Source organism: Cetorhinus maximus, chromosome 14, assembly GCF_964194155.1.
Source record: "Cetorhinus maximus chromosome 14, sCetMax3.hap1.1, whole genome shotgun sequence".
NCBI lineage: Eukaryota > Metazoa > Chordata > Chondrichthyes > Lamniformes > Cetorhinidae > Cetorhinus > Cetorhinus maximus.
This window is the reverse complement of record NC_135892.1, coordinates 115,179,472-115,193,901: the sequence shown is the minus strand read 5'-3', so window position 1 is coordinate 115,193,901 and position 14,430 is coordinate 115,179,472. Positions and strand designations below refer to the sequence as shown.

Below are 14,430 nucleotides of genomic sequence, written 5' to 3'. Positions count from 1 at the left end.
GAGAGAGAGAGAGGTGTCAGGGTATCAAACTTGCCTTTTTAAATTAAAGGACAGGAAAATCATGCATAGAGGAAAGAGCCTGAGCAGAGTGCCTTTCCTCATCTTAATTTGCATTAATTTATCAAGAAAACACATATTAGGTGGCATAAAAACAAACAACCTCTGTTTACCCAAATAACACTTGTCTTATACAAGAACAAAAATACCTGGAAAAACTCGGCAGGTCTGACAGCATCTGCGGAGAGGAACACAGTTAACGTTTCGAGTCCGTGTGACTCTTCAACAGCTTTTAACACTTGTCTTATGCTGAGTTAGAAAATATTAATGTTCTAATTATCTTTGATTCACCAAAGTCACTAGAGCTGGAGTCAGGCAGGATGAAGAAGTCTGATTTGGTTGGGAGGTCAGTGGGGAAGTTGGGGAAAAGTCAGAATGGGGGCTAGTCAGGGGGTGGCTGAGAAAACAATGCGAGGGGTCATTGAGGAGGGGAGTCAGAGAGAGGGGTGACTAAGATCAAGAGTTCCCTTGGCTTTTCCACTCCCGTTCGATCATGGCAACCACAGAAAGTTTGTGTAAAATTAAGGTTCACAAACCAACCAGAAGCAGGATTTTGAGTTTGTCCTTTTGTATAAATTCTGACCATGTCTGTAATCCTGGGGGTTAATTAAATAACAGAATGAAGACAGCGACTAACAACGGGAACTGAATGTCTCAGGAGGCTAAACACTTGTAGGAGGGTTTAGAGGAGCAGCTGGGGGAGGGGGACAGAGCGCGTTGGGGGAGGGGGGAGGGAAAGCGTTGGGGGAGGGGGAGGGAGAGCGTTGGAGGGGGAGAGAGCGCGTTGGGGGAGGGGGACAGAGCGCGTTGGGGGAGGGAGACAGAGCGCGTTGGGGGAGGGAGACAGAGCGCGTTGGGGGAGGGGGACAGAGCGCGTTGGGGGAGGGGGAGAGAGCGCGTTGGGGGAGGGGGACAGAGCGCGTTGGGGGAGGGGGAGGGAGCGCGTTGGGGGAGGGGGACAGAGCGCGTTGGGGGAGGGGGACGGAGCGGGTTGGGGGAGGGGGACAGAGCGCGTTGGGGGAGGGGGACAGAGCGCGTTGGGGGAGGGGGACAGAGCGCGTTGGGGGAGGGGGAGGGAGCGCGTTGGGGGAGGGGGACAGAGCGCGTTGGGGGAGGGAGACAGAGCGCGTTGGGGGAGGGGGAGAGAGCGCGTTGGGGGAGGGAGACAGAGCGCGTTGGGGGAGGGGGACAGAGCGCGTTGGGGGAGGGGGAGAGAGCGCGTTGGGGGAGGGGGACAGAGCGCGTTGGGGGAGGGGGAGAGAGCGCGTTGGGGGAGGGGGAGAGAGCGCGTTGGGGGAGGGGGAGAGAGAGCGTTGGGGAAGGGGAGGGTGAGGGTTGGGGGAGGGGGGGCAGAGCGTGTTGGGGGAGGGGGAGAGAGCGCGTTGGGGGAGGGGGACGGAGCGGGTTGGGGGAGGGGGAGGGAGAGGGTTGGGGGAGGGGGAGGGAGAGGGTTGGGGAAGGGGAGGGTGAGGGTTGGGGGACGTGAGGGTTGGGGGAGGGGGAGGGAGCGAGTTGTTTAATAGTGAAGGTTTCTGTCAGTAATCCTGATGACAGCAGCAAATGAGGGGAGGGAAATGGGAAAAGCTGATTTTATTGGGAGCGATTTAACAAATCTCCCAGGGAAATAAAACAGAGAAATGGCTTCCAGCCAAAAATGCTGCCACAGGAAATCTGGAGCTCCCCCCACCAACTAAAATCAGGGGATAATTCAAAACATTCATGACTGAGATTGATCAAATGTTGTTGGTGAAGAGTTTCAATAAATGTGGAACGAAGGTAATTGATTGGATTTGAGAAAGACATCAGCTGTGATTTACCTGAGCGATTGAACTGAATTGAGAGACTGCGTAGCCTTTTTAAAATTCATTCATGGGATGTGGGCAGCACTGGCCAGGCCAGCATTTATTGTCCATCCCTAATTGCCCTTGAGAAGGTGGTGGTGAGCTGCCTTCTTGAACCGCTGCAGTTCATGTGGTGTAGGTACACCCACAGTGCTGTTAGGGAGGCAGTGATGTCATTGAACGTCAAGGGGCGATAGTTGGATTCTCTCTTGTTGGAGATGGTTCATTGCCTGGCACTTGTGTGGCACGAATGTTACTTTCTACTTATCAGCCCAAACCTGGATATTGTCCAGGTCTTGCTGCATTTGGACATGGACTGCTTCAGTATCTGAGGAGTTGCGAATGGTGCTGAACATGGTGCAATTATCAGTGAACATCCCCACTTCTGACCTTATGATGGGGGGAAGGTCATTGATGAAGCAGCTGAAGATGGTTGGACCGAGGACACTACCCTGAGGAACTCCTGCAGCGATGTCCTGGAGCTGAGATGACTGACCTCCAACAACCACAACAGTCTTCCTCCTATTCTATGCTTCTGCAAACGATGATGCAGGTGACAGCAAGTGGGTCATCTCTAATCCCCAGGACATCAGCATCTGAACAAATTAATATCTGTCACATTCCAACACTGAGTCTCTTCTTCCACTTTCTGTCAGGCTGCCAATCTCCCATTTCAAGAGATGGATGGTGACCAAAAGCTTTTTTTAAAAATGGTGGGAGAATGTTAAGATCTTGTAACTCTGGTTCTACAGGGGGTAGGGGAGCTGCCCATTGAACAGAGGAGCATCAGGTGGAGCCAGTGGAGGGCTGGTTTGTATCTGTGTAACCCGCTGTGACAAAGCGGCTATGGAGACACTCGAATTCTAATTCCTCTGATACAGGAGAGAACCTGGAGGCTTTGCAGCCAAAGTGCTTGTTCAGAGAGACTGTGAAACTTGCAACAGAAACCGACTTCTCACCATCTGCTTCCCTGGGCAGAGTGCCCAGTCAGAGGAGAAATGCGTTTGGGGCTTTAATGGACATTTTCTTAACCTCCTCAGAAGGAATAAGTGAGCAATCATTGTGAGAACGCACTGACCATGAGATGCCTGTGTCTCTCCCACGTCAACTAAGACACTAAATTCTCCTATTTTACCAATTCCACCCACCACCCCCCAAATCAGCAGCTCGGAGAAGGAGCCGGTTTCAATCGCTGTTCCCTGCTGGGTGCTTACAGGAGGAGCAGAGGAAGGGAATGTGGAAGGACAATGTTTCTGGAAGTCTACAATGTCCAAAGTTCTTAACTAATGGAGATGAAGACATACAAACTCTCTCGAAAGAGGGGAAACCATCAAAAAAATAAGTGTTTTTGTGACTCACAGCAGTTCTGTAAACTCCTTCATAAACCAGGCCAAAGAATCCTTCTCCCAGAATCCTGCCCAGTACCACATTGTCTCGCGAAACTGTATTTACAGGAACTGTAGTGAAAATAAAGGGAAATAAAGATAACAGGTGACACCTGAAACCTGAATCACCAAAACCCAATCACCAGGACCCAGAAACACCAGAACCCGATTCACCGGGACCCAGAAACACCAGAACCCGAATCACCGGGACACAAAACACCAGAACCCGATTCACCGGGACACAAAACACCAGAACCCGATTCACCGGGACACAAAACACCAGAACCCGATTCACCGGGACACAAAACACCAGAACCCGAATCACCGGGACACAAAACACCAGAACCCGATTCACCAGGACACAAAACACCAGAACCCGAATCACTGGGACACAAAACACCAGAACCCGAATCACTGGGACCCAGAAACACCAGAACCCGATTCACCGGGACACAAAACACCAGAACCCGATTCACCGGGACACAAAACACCAGAACCCAAATCACCGGGACACAAAACACCAGAACCCGATTCACCGGGACACAAAACACCAGAACCCGATTCACCGGGACACAAAACACCAGAACCCGAATCACCGGGACACAAAACACCAGAACCCGAATCACCGGGACCCAGAAACACCAGAACCCGATTCACCGGGACACAAAACACCAGAACCCGAATCACCGGGACACAAAACACCAGAACCCGAATCACCGGGACACAAAACACCAGAACCCGAATCAACGGGACACAAAACACCAGAACCCGAATCACCGGGACACAAAACACCAGAACCCGATTCACCGGGACACAAAACACCAGAACCCGATTCACCGGGACACAAAACACCAGAACCCGAATCACTGGGACACAAAACACCAGAACCCGAATCACCGGGACCCAGAAACACCAGAACCCGATTCACCGGGACACAAAACACCAGAACCCGAATCACTGGGACACAAAACACCAGAACCCGAATCACCGGGACACAAAACACCAGAACCCGAATCAACGGGACACAAAACACCAGAACCCGATTCACCGGGACACAAAACACCAGAACCCGATTCACCGGGACACAAAACACCAGAACCCGAATCACTGGGACACAAAACACCAGAACCCGAATCACCGGGACCCAGAAACATCAGAACCCGATTCACCGGGACACAAAACACCAGAACCCGAATCACCGGGACACAAAACACCAGAACCCGAATCACCAGGACACAAAACACCAGAACCCGAATCAACGGGACACAAAACACCAGAACCCGAATCACCGGGACACAAAACACCAGAACCCGATTCACCGGGACACAAAACACCAGAACTCGATTCACCGGGACACAAAACACCAGAACCCGAATCACCGGGACACAAAACACCAGAACCCGAATCACCGGGACACAAAACACCAGAACCCGAATCACTGGGACACAAAACACCAGAACCCGATTCACCGGGACACAAAACACCAGAACCCGAATCACCGGGACACACAACACCAGAACCCGAATCACCGGGACACAAAACACCAGAACCCGAATCACCGGGACACAAAACACCAGAACCCGAATCACCGGGACACAAAACACCGGGACTCGCGTTCACCAGCCCTGTAAAACCAGCAGCACTGAAATGACCTGCCCCTAAAACCATGAATTCTGAGACTGAAGCACATTAATCTGATTATTATAATTGGTATCGACAAACTGTGAAGATTAAATTAACAGAAACTCCAGCTTGTCTGTAAAATACGGACTGGACATGAGCAGTGAAGGGGAACTGAGGGAACACACACGCTCCAGGAACACACATGCTCCGGGAACACACACGCTCCGGGGACACACACGCTCCGGGAACACGCACGCTCCCGGGACACACACGCTCCAGGAACACACACGCTCCGGGAACACACACGCTCTAGGAACACACACGCTCTAGGAACACACACGTTCTAGGAACACACACGCTCCAGAACACACACGCTCCAGAACACACACGCTCCAGAACACACGCGCTCCGGGAACACACACGCTCCAGAACACACACACGCTCCAGAACACACACACGCTCCAGAACACACACGCTCCAGAACACACACGCTCCAGGAACACACGCGCTCCAGGAACACACGCACTCCGGGAACACACGCACTCCGGGAACACACGCTCTGGAACACACACGCTCCGGGAACACACAAGCTCAAGAACACACACGCTCCGGGAACACACGCACTCCGGGAACACACGCTCTGGAACACACACGCTCCAGGAACACACAAGCTCCAGAACACACACGCTCCGGGAACACACACGCTCCAGGAACACACAAGCTCCAGAACACACACGCTCCGGGAACACACGCACTCCAGGAACACACACGCTCCAGGAACTGATTCCAAACAGAGAGTTTCACCCCCAGGCTCCATTTCAAATCAAAGATGGAGATTAGAGTCTGGACAATCCTATTGTTGTTAATGGTGAGTAAAGTTAGTGTAGTGAAGGAGGGAGGGCATTCCTGAAAACCTGTCATTAGAATAACAAATTACAAAATGTCAGTCTCGGACTCAGAAGGTTATAGTTCCAGCAAGAACGTGAAATCCAGGCCATCACTCCAGGTCAGTACTGAGGGAGTGCTGCACTGTCAGAGGGTCAGTACTGAGGGAGTGCTGCACTGTCAGAGGGTCAGTACTGAGGGAGTGCTGCACTGTCAGAGGGTCAGTACTGAGGGAGTGCTGCACTGTCAGACGGTCAGTACTGAGGGAGTGCTGCACTGTCAGAGGGTCAGTACTGAGGGAGTGCTGCACTGTCGGAGGGTCAGTACTGAGGGAGCACTGCACTGTCAGAGGGTCAGTACTGAGGGAGTGCTGCAATGTCAGAGGGTCAGTGCTGAGAGAGAGCTGCACTGTCAGAGGGTCAGTACTGAGGGAGTGCTGCACTGTCGGAGGGTCAGTACTGAGGGAGCACTGCACTGTCAGAGGGTCAGTGCTGAGGGAATGCTGCACTGTCAGAGGGTCAGTACTGAGGGAGTGCTGCACTGTCAGAGGGTCAGTACTGAGGGAGTGCTGCACTGTCAGAGGGTAAATACTGAGGGAGTGCTGCACTGTCGGAGGGTCAGTGCTGAGGGAGTGCTGCACTGTCAGAGGGTCAGTACTGAGTGGGTGCTGCACTGTCAGAGGGTCAGTACTGAGGGAGTGCTGCACTGTCGGAGGGTCAGTGCTGAGATAGTACTGCACTGTCGGAGGGTCAGTACTGAGGGAGTGCTGCACTGTCAGAGGGTCAGTGCTGAGGGAGTGCTGCACTGTCAGAGGGTCAGTACTGAGGGAGTGCTGCACTGTCAGAGGGTCAGTAGTGAGGGAGTGCTGCACTGTCAGAGGGTCAGTACTGAGGGAGTGCTGCACTGTCGGAGGGTCAGTACTGAGGGAGTGCTGCACTGTCGGAGGGTCAGTACTGAGGAAGTGCTGCACTGTCAGAGGGTCAGTACTGAGTTAAGAGAAACCTGTTTTTAAATGAGGCATTAAACTGAACCCTGGTTTACCTTCTCAAGTCAATGCAAAATAACCATGGCCACAATTTGAAGACAGCAGGAGTTTCCAGTGTATTCAGACTAATATTGATCCCTCAACCAATGACACTTCCAGGTTTCCTGGTCATTAACCGCACTACAATTTATGGGACCTTGCTGTGCACAAAATGGCTTCTGTGTTTCTCTGCATTGCAACAACGACTCTAGTACAGAAATATACTATTGGCTGTAAAGTGCTTTGGGTCCCCGAGGGATTGTCTCTCTTCCTTTCAATCTTTGCACAAACACATACCTGCAGGTTTTGGTGTGTCTGGTATTTCTGCATAAATCTCGGACCCTGTAAAACATGGAAAGCATTTCATTAGCCAAATGGAAAACAGAGAGTGACTGGCAAACAGCCAACGCCAGTTATCAGCAGCGAGGATGGAGTTCGCACGAGTCCAGAGTCAGCCCGGCATCCCAGTGAGAGTGTGGGGCTTCTCCAGGTTCCAGCAGTTAGCAAAGGGAGCTTCAGCCTCGTCTAGTCCCCCTCCCGTTAATCAGGAAATGTTCTGGAGTGGGTGGGGTCAGCGGGAGGGGGTGAGCTGCAGTTGGCAGCAACGTGTGGGGGTGGAGGGACCCTTCCTGATCCACATCAACTTAAAAACTATTAAACTCCCCTTCACGCTCCCAACACCTGGAAAACCCATGTTTTCTCAAAGGGCTTGGAGCCCCTGGAAACCCCCAACACCCACCCCCACCCTGAGTCATCCTCCTGTTTGAGACACTGAGTCTCAGCAGAATGGTTGGCCCCTGAGAGACCACAGTGAAACCTGAGCCTGTCCTCAACGTCCAAACCTGAGCCTGTCCTCAGTGTCCACTCTGATCGCTTCAATCCAAATTCAGATCTCTGCCTCTCTTTCTTGTCCGCACCAGGATGACCAATAAATGCCAACCTTGCCAGCAATGCCCTCACCCAAAGTGTGGAAACACAGCCTTTCCGATCACCAGATGGCTTCTGTCAATCTTTGCAATACATTTCTCTAAAAACCAACTGCCCTTCAGTCTCAATGGCTGGTGTTACTTGAGTTGGCCGGAATATATTCACCTTTCGACTCCACAGTAAAACTGCAACAAATATCTCAATATTGGGAGGGTTTTAATATTCAACATCAGGAAGGGGCCTCCTCACACACACACATGTGCTGACCAGGGGATGAGGAGGGATTCTGGGCAGGATAGTGAAGTCAAAATCATTGAAGGGCTCTGACAGGAGGTAATACTCTTCTAGTTCACAACCAGCCTGTGGTCTTGCAAAGGGTGAGAAAAAGCCAGGAGTTATTAAGTATAAACGTTACTCCTGCTCCCCAAAATAAATAGCACATGATATCTTTCACAGGTATTTTGACTGTCTCGTTATCAAAGTTGCTGTATGTTCAGTTCCAGAGTCAGAGCAACTCACTGAGCCCTGGGCGAGCGCTCACTGAAAGCCCGCCGAAGGCAGAGAGTCACCTCAGGAGCAGAAGATTCAAAACGTTCATTAATAAAGAGTTTCGAATGCTGCAAAGAAGTGTCGGTGCCTCAGGATCAGTCACCGGTGCTGATCCGGCAATAACCTTGTTAAAACCAATCGCTGGTTAAACAGGCGATGGGGATTATTTATCCCATCTAAATAGAATAAGAAGGTGCAGCTGAAACACTTTGTGTGGAAGTGACCAGCTTTAACCATGAGACCAGCTGGATTAATTGTTATTGTAACAACCTGAACACATGCCTGGTGTAAATTCTGTCCAAACATTTTTATCTTCTTTTTAAATGAATATCGGAAACCTCATTCCCGCCCTCGGATAAGGTTTCTTCAATAAGACAAAGGCCGCCTGGTCAATTCGCCCGCCCGCCAACCCTAACGTTGGACAGGCAACAAAAAACCACTGTTGATGACTGTGTTAAAGGCCTCTTTAGGCCTGTTAATTGTCGGCGGGCACTCTGCCGACTCTCACACGCACCCGCTGTCCGAAATATCATGCGAGTGCGCGATGACATCGGGACGCTCGCCTGACATCGTCAGGTGCTCTTTCCCGCTGGTGGGTGGGGTGTGCGCCTGCGCTGAGTGAATAACTCTGCCCCTGGTCACCCTCAGCCTCTTGTGATTGTCTCTCATTCCCACCAGAGGGCAGCAGGTGCATGTGGATAACATCAGCACATTTCAGTTTATCACAGAATCACATTCGGCCCATCGTGTCTGCACTGCCTCTCCAACTGAGCATCATGACCTAGTGCCATTGCCCTGCCTTTTCCCTGTACCCCTGCACCTTGTTTCTATTCAAATAATCATCTAATGCCCTCTTAAATGCCTCGATTGAACCTGCCTCCACCACACTTCCAGGCAGCGCATCCCAGACCCAAACCACTCACTGTGTGGAAAAGTTTTTTCTTACACCACATTTACTTCTTTTGCAAATCACTTTAAATCTGTGCCCTCTTGTTCTCGATCCTTTTACAAGCGGGAACAGCTTCTCCCTATCTACTCTGTCCAGCCCCTTCATGATTTTGAACTTCTCTATCAAATCTCCTCTTAGCCTTCTCCTCCCCAAGGAGAACAGTCCCAATCTCTCCAACCTATCCTCATAGCTGAAATTTCTCATCCCTGGAACCATTCTTGTAAACCTCTTCTGCTCTCTCTCCAATGTGTTCACATCCTTCCTATAATGTGGTGCCCAGAACTGTACACAATACTCCAGCTGAGGTCTAATGTGGATCTTATATAAATTCAGCATAACCTCCCTGCTCTTGTACTCTCTGCCCCTATTAATAAAGCCCAGGATACTATATGCTTTATTAACTGCTCTCTCCACCTGTCCTGCCACCTTCAATGATCTATACACATATACACCCAGGTCTTTCTGCTCCTGCACCCACTTCAAATTTCACCCCTTATTTTATATTGTCTGTCCATGTTCTTCCTACCAAAATGTACCACCTCACACTTCTCCACATTGAACTTCATCTGCCACCTATCTGCCCACTCCACCAACTTGTCTATGTCCTCTTGAAGTTCCACACTGTCCTCCTCACAGTTCACAGCACTCCCAAGCTTCGTATCATCCACAAACTTTGAAATTCTCCCCTGCACACCAAGATCTAGATCATTAATATATATCAGGAAAAGCAAGGGTCCCAATACTGATCCCTGGGGAACTCCACTACAAACCTTCTTCCAGCCCGAAAAATATCCATTGACCATTACTCTCTGTTTCCTGTTTTTCAGCCAATTTTGTATCCATGTTGCTACTGTCCCTTTTATTCCATCAGCAATAAGTTTTCTCATGAGTCTGTTGTGTGGCACTGTATAAAATGCCTTTTGAAAGTCCAAGTACACCAGCAAGTTAGTTAAGCATGATTTCCCCTTTAATCCATGCTAATCCTTATCAACCCATATTTTTCCATGTGACTATTAATTCTATCCCGAATAATTGTTTCTGGAAGTTTCCCCACCACTGAAGTTAAACTGACTGGTCTGTAATTGCTGGGCTTATCCTCACAACCTTTTTTGAACAAGAGCGTAATGTTTGCAATTCTCCAGTCCTTTGGCACCTCCCCTGAGTCTAGGGAAGACTGAAGGATCATGGCTAGTGCCCCTGCAATCTCTACTCTCACTTCCTTCAATATCCTTGGATGTATTTCATCTGGTCCCAGTGCCTTTAAGCACCGACAGTCTATTCAACACTTCCTCCTTATCAATTTTGAACCCTTCTAGTGACAGAGTTTCCTCGTCTGTCACCATGGCCTGGGTAGCATCTACCTCTTGGTAAAGACAGATGCAAAGTATTCATTTAATATCTCAGCCATGGCCCCTTCGTCCCTGGGTAAATTCCCTTTTTGGTCCCTAAACAGCCCTGAAGGGTCAACCACATTGCTGTGAATCTGGAGTCACATGCAGGCCACTGTGCAACAGTCTGAGGAGACTGACACCCACACTGCACAGACTGACACCCACACTGCACAGAGTGACACCCACACTGCACAGAGTGACACCCAGACTGCACAGACTGACACCCACACTGCACAGAGTGACACCCACACTGCACAGAGTGACACCCACACTGCACAGAGTGACACCCAGACTGCACAGACTGACACCCACACTGCACAGAGTGACACCCAGACTGCACAGAGTGACACCCACACTGCACAGAGTGACACCCACACTGCACAGTGACACCCAGACTGCACAGACTGACACCCACACTGCACAGAGTGACACCCACACTGCACAGACTGACACCCAAACTACAGGATAAATGTACGGAGTGACACTCACCCATACTGCTGTAGGATGAAACATGTCTTGGTTCCTCAGCTATTTTCACTTCAGGCATGAGTCTAAACAAAAAGGGAGAGACGGAAAGAGAGTCACTTAGAGGGAGACAGTGAGCACCTGTAAGGATGAGTAGTGTTCAGAAAAGCCTCAGTAACAGGATCAATTTAAGGGGTAAGGGCACAGTGGGTGATGTGTGTGCGTCTTCGTTGCATACTAATGAATATAGTCCCATTGCATTTTACAGAGAACCTGATGATCTACCTGTTGAGGACAGTCTCCTCACATGAGGACCTGTACAAAACATTCAACCACCATTCATTTAATAAAGGAGGATCAATATCTGGACCCTTTTTAAGAGGGTAATTCACCCTCTCTCACTCCCATGCCGAGATCTTCTCATATCCTCTTGCGATGGGAGTGTCAGCACAGCACAGAATCGAGGCCTGGAGAAAGGAAGTGAGGCAGACAGAATGAACACACACATCACCCACATCAATGCACCAGTCACAAGCTGCAAGTGATGACATGCCGGACTGTGCAAAGTCACGGGGCTCCAATAGTCCAGGGGAAGACAATGAGAGTGATGTGCACTGCGGTGGTTCAAGAAGGCAGCTCAACACCACCTTCTCAAGGGCAACTAGGGATGGGCAATAAATGCTGGCCCAGCCAGCAAAGCCCACATCCCGTGAATGAGTTTTTAAAAATCCTCACAGGAGACAGGTATGACATCAGGAGCCTGAACAGAGGATCCAAACAATGACAACTGGTGGGCAATTATTGAAAAACCATTAACATTTAAAATGAACGCATGATCCCAGACACTCAGTACACAAACACAGACCACCTGTCACCCCAGCCAAGAGTCTGTCTCTTAAAACATGCTGGAGTTGGCGGAAATGGCGGAGGATGATCCTTTGAATGCGGAGGCTGGTGTGGTGATAAGTGAGGACAAGGGGGACCCTATCATGGTTCTGGGAGGGAGAGGGAGGTGTGAGGGCAGAGATGCAGGAGATGGGTCGGACACGGTTGAGGGCCCTGTCAACCACAGTCAGCCTGTTCCTGCCCCACGGAACTCATTTCTTGCTATCTTGACTCCCTTCTCTCTCCCCTTGTCCAGTCCCTTCCCACCTACATCCGTGATTCCTCTGATGCTCTATGTTATACCAACAATTTCCAGTTCCCTGGCCCCAACTGCCTCCTCTTCACCATGGATGTCCAATCCCTCTACACCTCCATCCCCCACCGGGATGGTCTGATGGTTCTCCGCTTCTTCCTCGAACAGAGGCCCGAACAATCCCCATCCACCACTACTCTCCTCCGTCTGGCTGAACTTGTTCTCACACTGAACAATTTCTCCTTTAACTCCTCTCACTTCCTCCAAATAAAAGGTGTGGCTATGGGTACCCGCATGGGCCCCAGTTATGCCTGTCTCTTTATGGGGTATGTGGAACATTCCTTGTTCCAGTCCTACTCCGGCCCCCTCCCACAACTCTTTCTCCGGTACATCGATGATTGCTTCGGTGCTGCTTCATGCTCTCGTCGGGACCTGGAAAAATTTATTAATTTTGCTTCCAATTTCCACCCCTCCATCATTTTCACATGGTCCATCTCCAACACTTCCCTTCCTTGATCTCTCTGTCTCAATTTCTGGTGATAGACAGTGCACCAATATCCATTACAAGCCTACCGACTCCCACAGCTACCTCGACTACAGCTCCTCACACCCCGCTTCCTGTAAGGACTCCATCCCATTCTCTCAGTTCCTTCACCTCCGTCGCATCTGTTCTGATGATGCTACTTTCAAAAACAGTTCCTCTGACATGTCCTCCTTCTTCCTTAACCGAGGTTTTCCACCCACGGTCATTGACAGGGCCCTCAACCGTGTCCGGCCCATCTCCCGCACATCCACCCTCACACCTTCTCCTCCCTCCCAGAAACATGATAGGGTCCCCCTTGTCCTCACTTATCACCCCACCAGCCTTCGCATTCAAAGGATCATCCTCCGCCATTTCCGCCAACTCCAGCATGATGCCACCACCAAACACATCTTCCCTTCACCTCCCCTGGCGGCATTCCACAGGGATCGATCCTTCCGGGACACCCAGGTCCACTCCTCCATCACCCCCTACACCTCAACCCCCTCCCACGGCACCTTCCCATGCAACCGCAGAAGGTGCAACACCTGCCCCTTTACTTCCCCTCTCCTCACCGTCCAAGGGCTCAAACACTCCTTTCAAGTGAAGCAGCATTTCACTTGCACTTCCCTCAACTTAGTCTACTGCATTCGCTGCTCCCAATGCGGTTTCCTCTACATTGGAGAGACCAAACGCAGACTGAGTGACAGCTTTGCAGAACACCTTCGGTCTGTCCGCAAGCATGACCCAAACCTCCCTGTCGCTTGCCATTTCAACACACCACCCTGTTCTCTTGCCCACATGTCTGTCCTTGGCTTGCTGCAATGTCCCAGTGAAGCTCAACTCAAACTGGAGGAACAGCACCTCATCTTCCGACTAGGCACTTTACAGCCTTCCGGACTGAATATTGAATTCAACAACTTTAGACCATGAACTCTCTCCTCTATCTTCACCCCCTTTTTTTTAATCCCTTATTTTTTTCTTAAATTTATTACTTATTCATTTTTATTTTTATTCATGGTTTTATCCCTTTTTCCCCAAGCACCACTTCCTCCCCCACCCTCAAAAGGGCCATCTGTCACTTGTTCCATGTGGCTCTTTCACCGAGTGTCGACTCTTGTTCTGCTATTCACACATTCTGCTTTCTTACCTTTATGCCACTATCAGCACCTTCTTTACTCTTCACCACTACCATTAACACTCCCATTGTCTTGTGTCCGTGATATCTTTGTCAATATCTCAGAGATAAAAACAAAAAACTGCGGATGCTGGAAATCCAAAACAAAAACAGAATTACCTGGAAAAACTCAGCAGGTCGGACAGCATCGGCGGAGAAGAGCACAGTTGGCGTTTCGAGTCCTCAGGATGATCCTTTGAATGAGGACTCGAAATGTCAACTGTGCTCTTCTCCGCCGATGCTGTCCGACCGGCTGAGTTTTTCCAGGTATTTCTGTTTTTGTTTTGTCAATCTCTCCTTTGCCCCCACCTATCACTGACCTTCTATCCCTCTTCACCTGCTCCATCCCCTCTTAAACAGTATAAATACCATCACATTTCTCATTCTCTTTAGCTCTGACGTAGAGTCATGCGGACTTGAAACATTAACTCTCTCTCTCTCTCCACAGATGCTGTTAGACCTGTTCTCTGTTTTTATTTGAGGTTTTTTTTCTGATTTC

The 14,430-nt window shown here is 50.2% G+C and overlaps 1 protein-coding gene across 1 annotated transcript in view; it reads right to left on the bottom strand.

Annotated features, from left to right (window-relative positions):
• The window catches only part of LOC144690013 (protein-tyrosine kinase 2-beta-like), a 156,189-nt gene that overhangs the window by 39,944 nt on the left and 101,815 nt on the right, over window positions 1-14,430 (bottom strand). The window contains exons 13-15 of the mRNA XM_078557544.1: window positions 11,121-11,182; window positions 7,113-7,157; window positions 3,258-3,355 (exon numbers count right to left, since the gene is read on the bottom strand). Of these exons, the coding sequence (XP_078413670.1) occupies window positions 3,258-3,355; window positions 7,113-7,157; window positions 11,121-11,182 (205 nt within the window). The remainder of the gene's footprint in view (window positions 1-3,257; window positions 3,356-7,112; window positions 7,158-11,120; window positions 11,183-14,430) is intronic.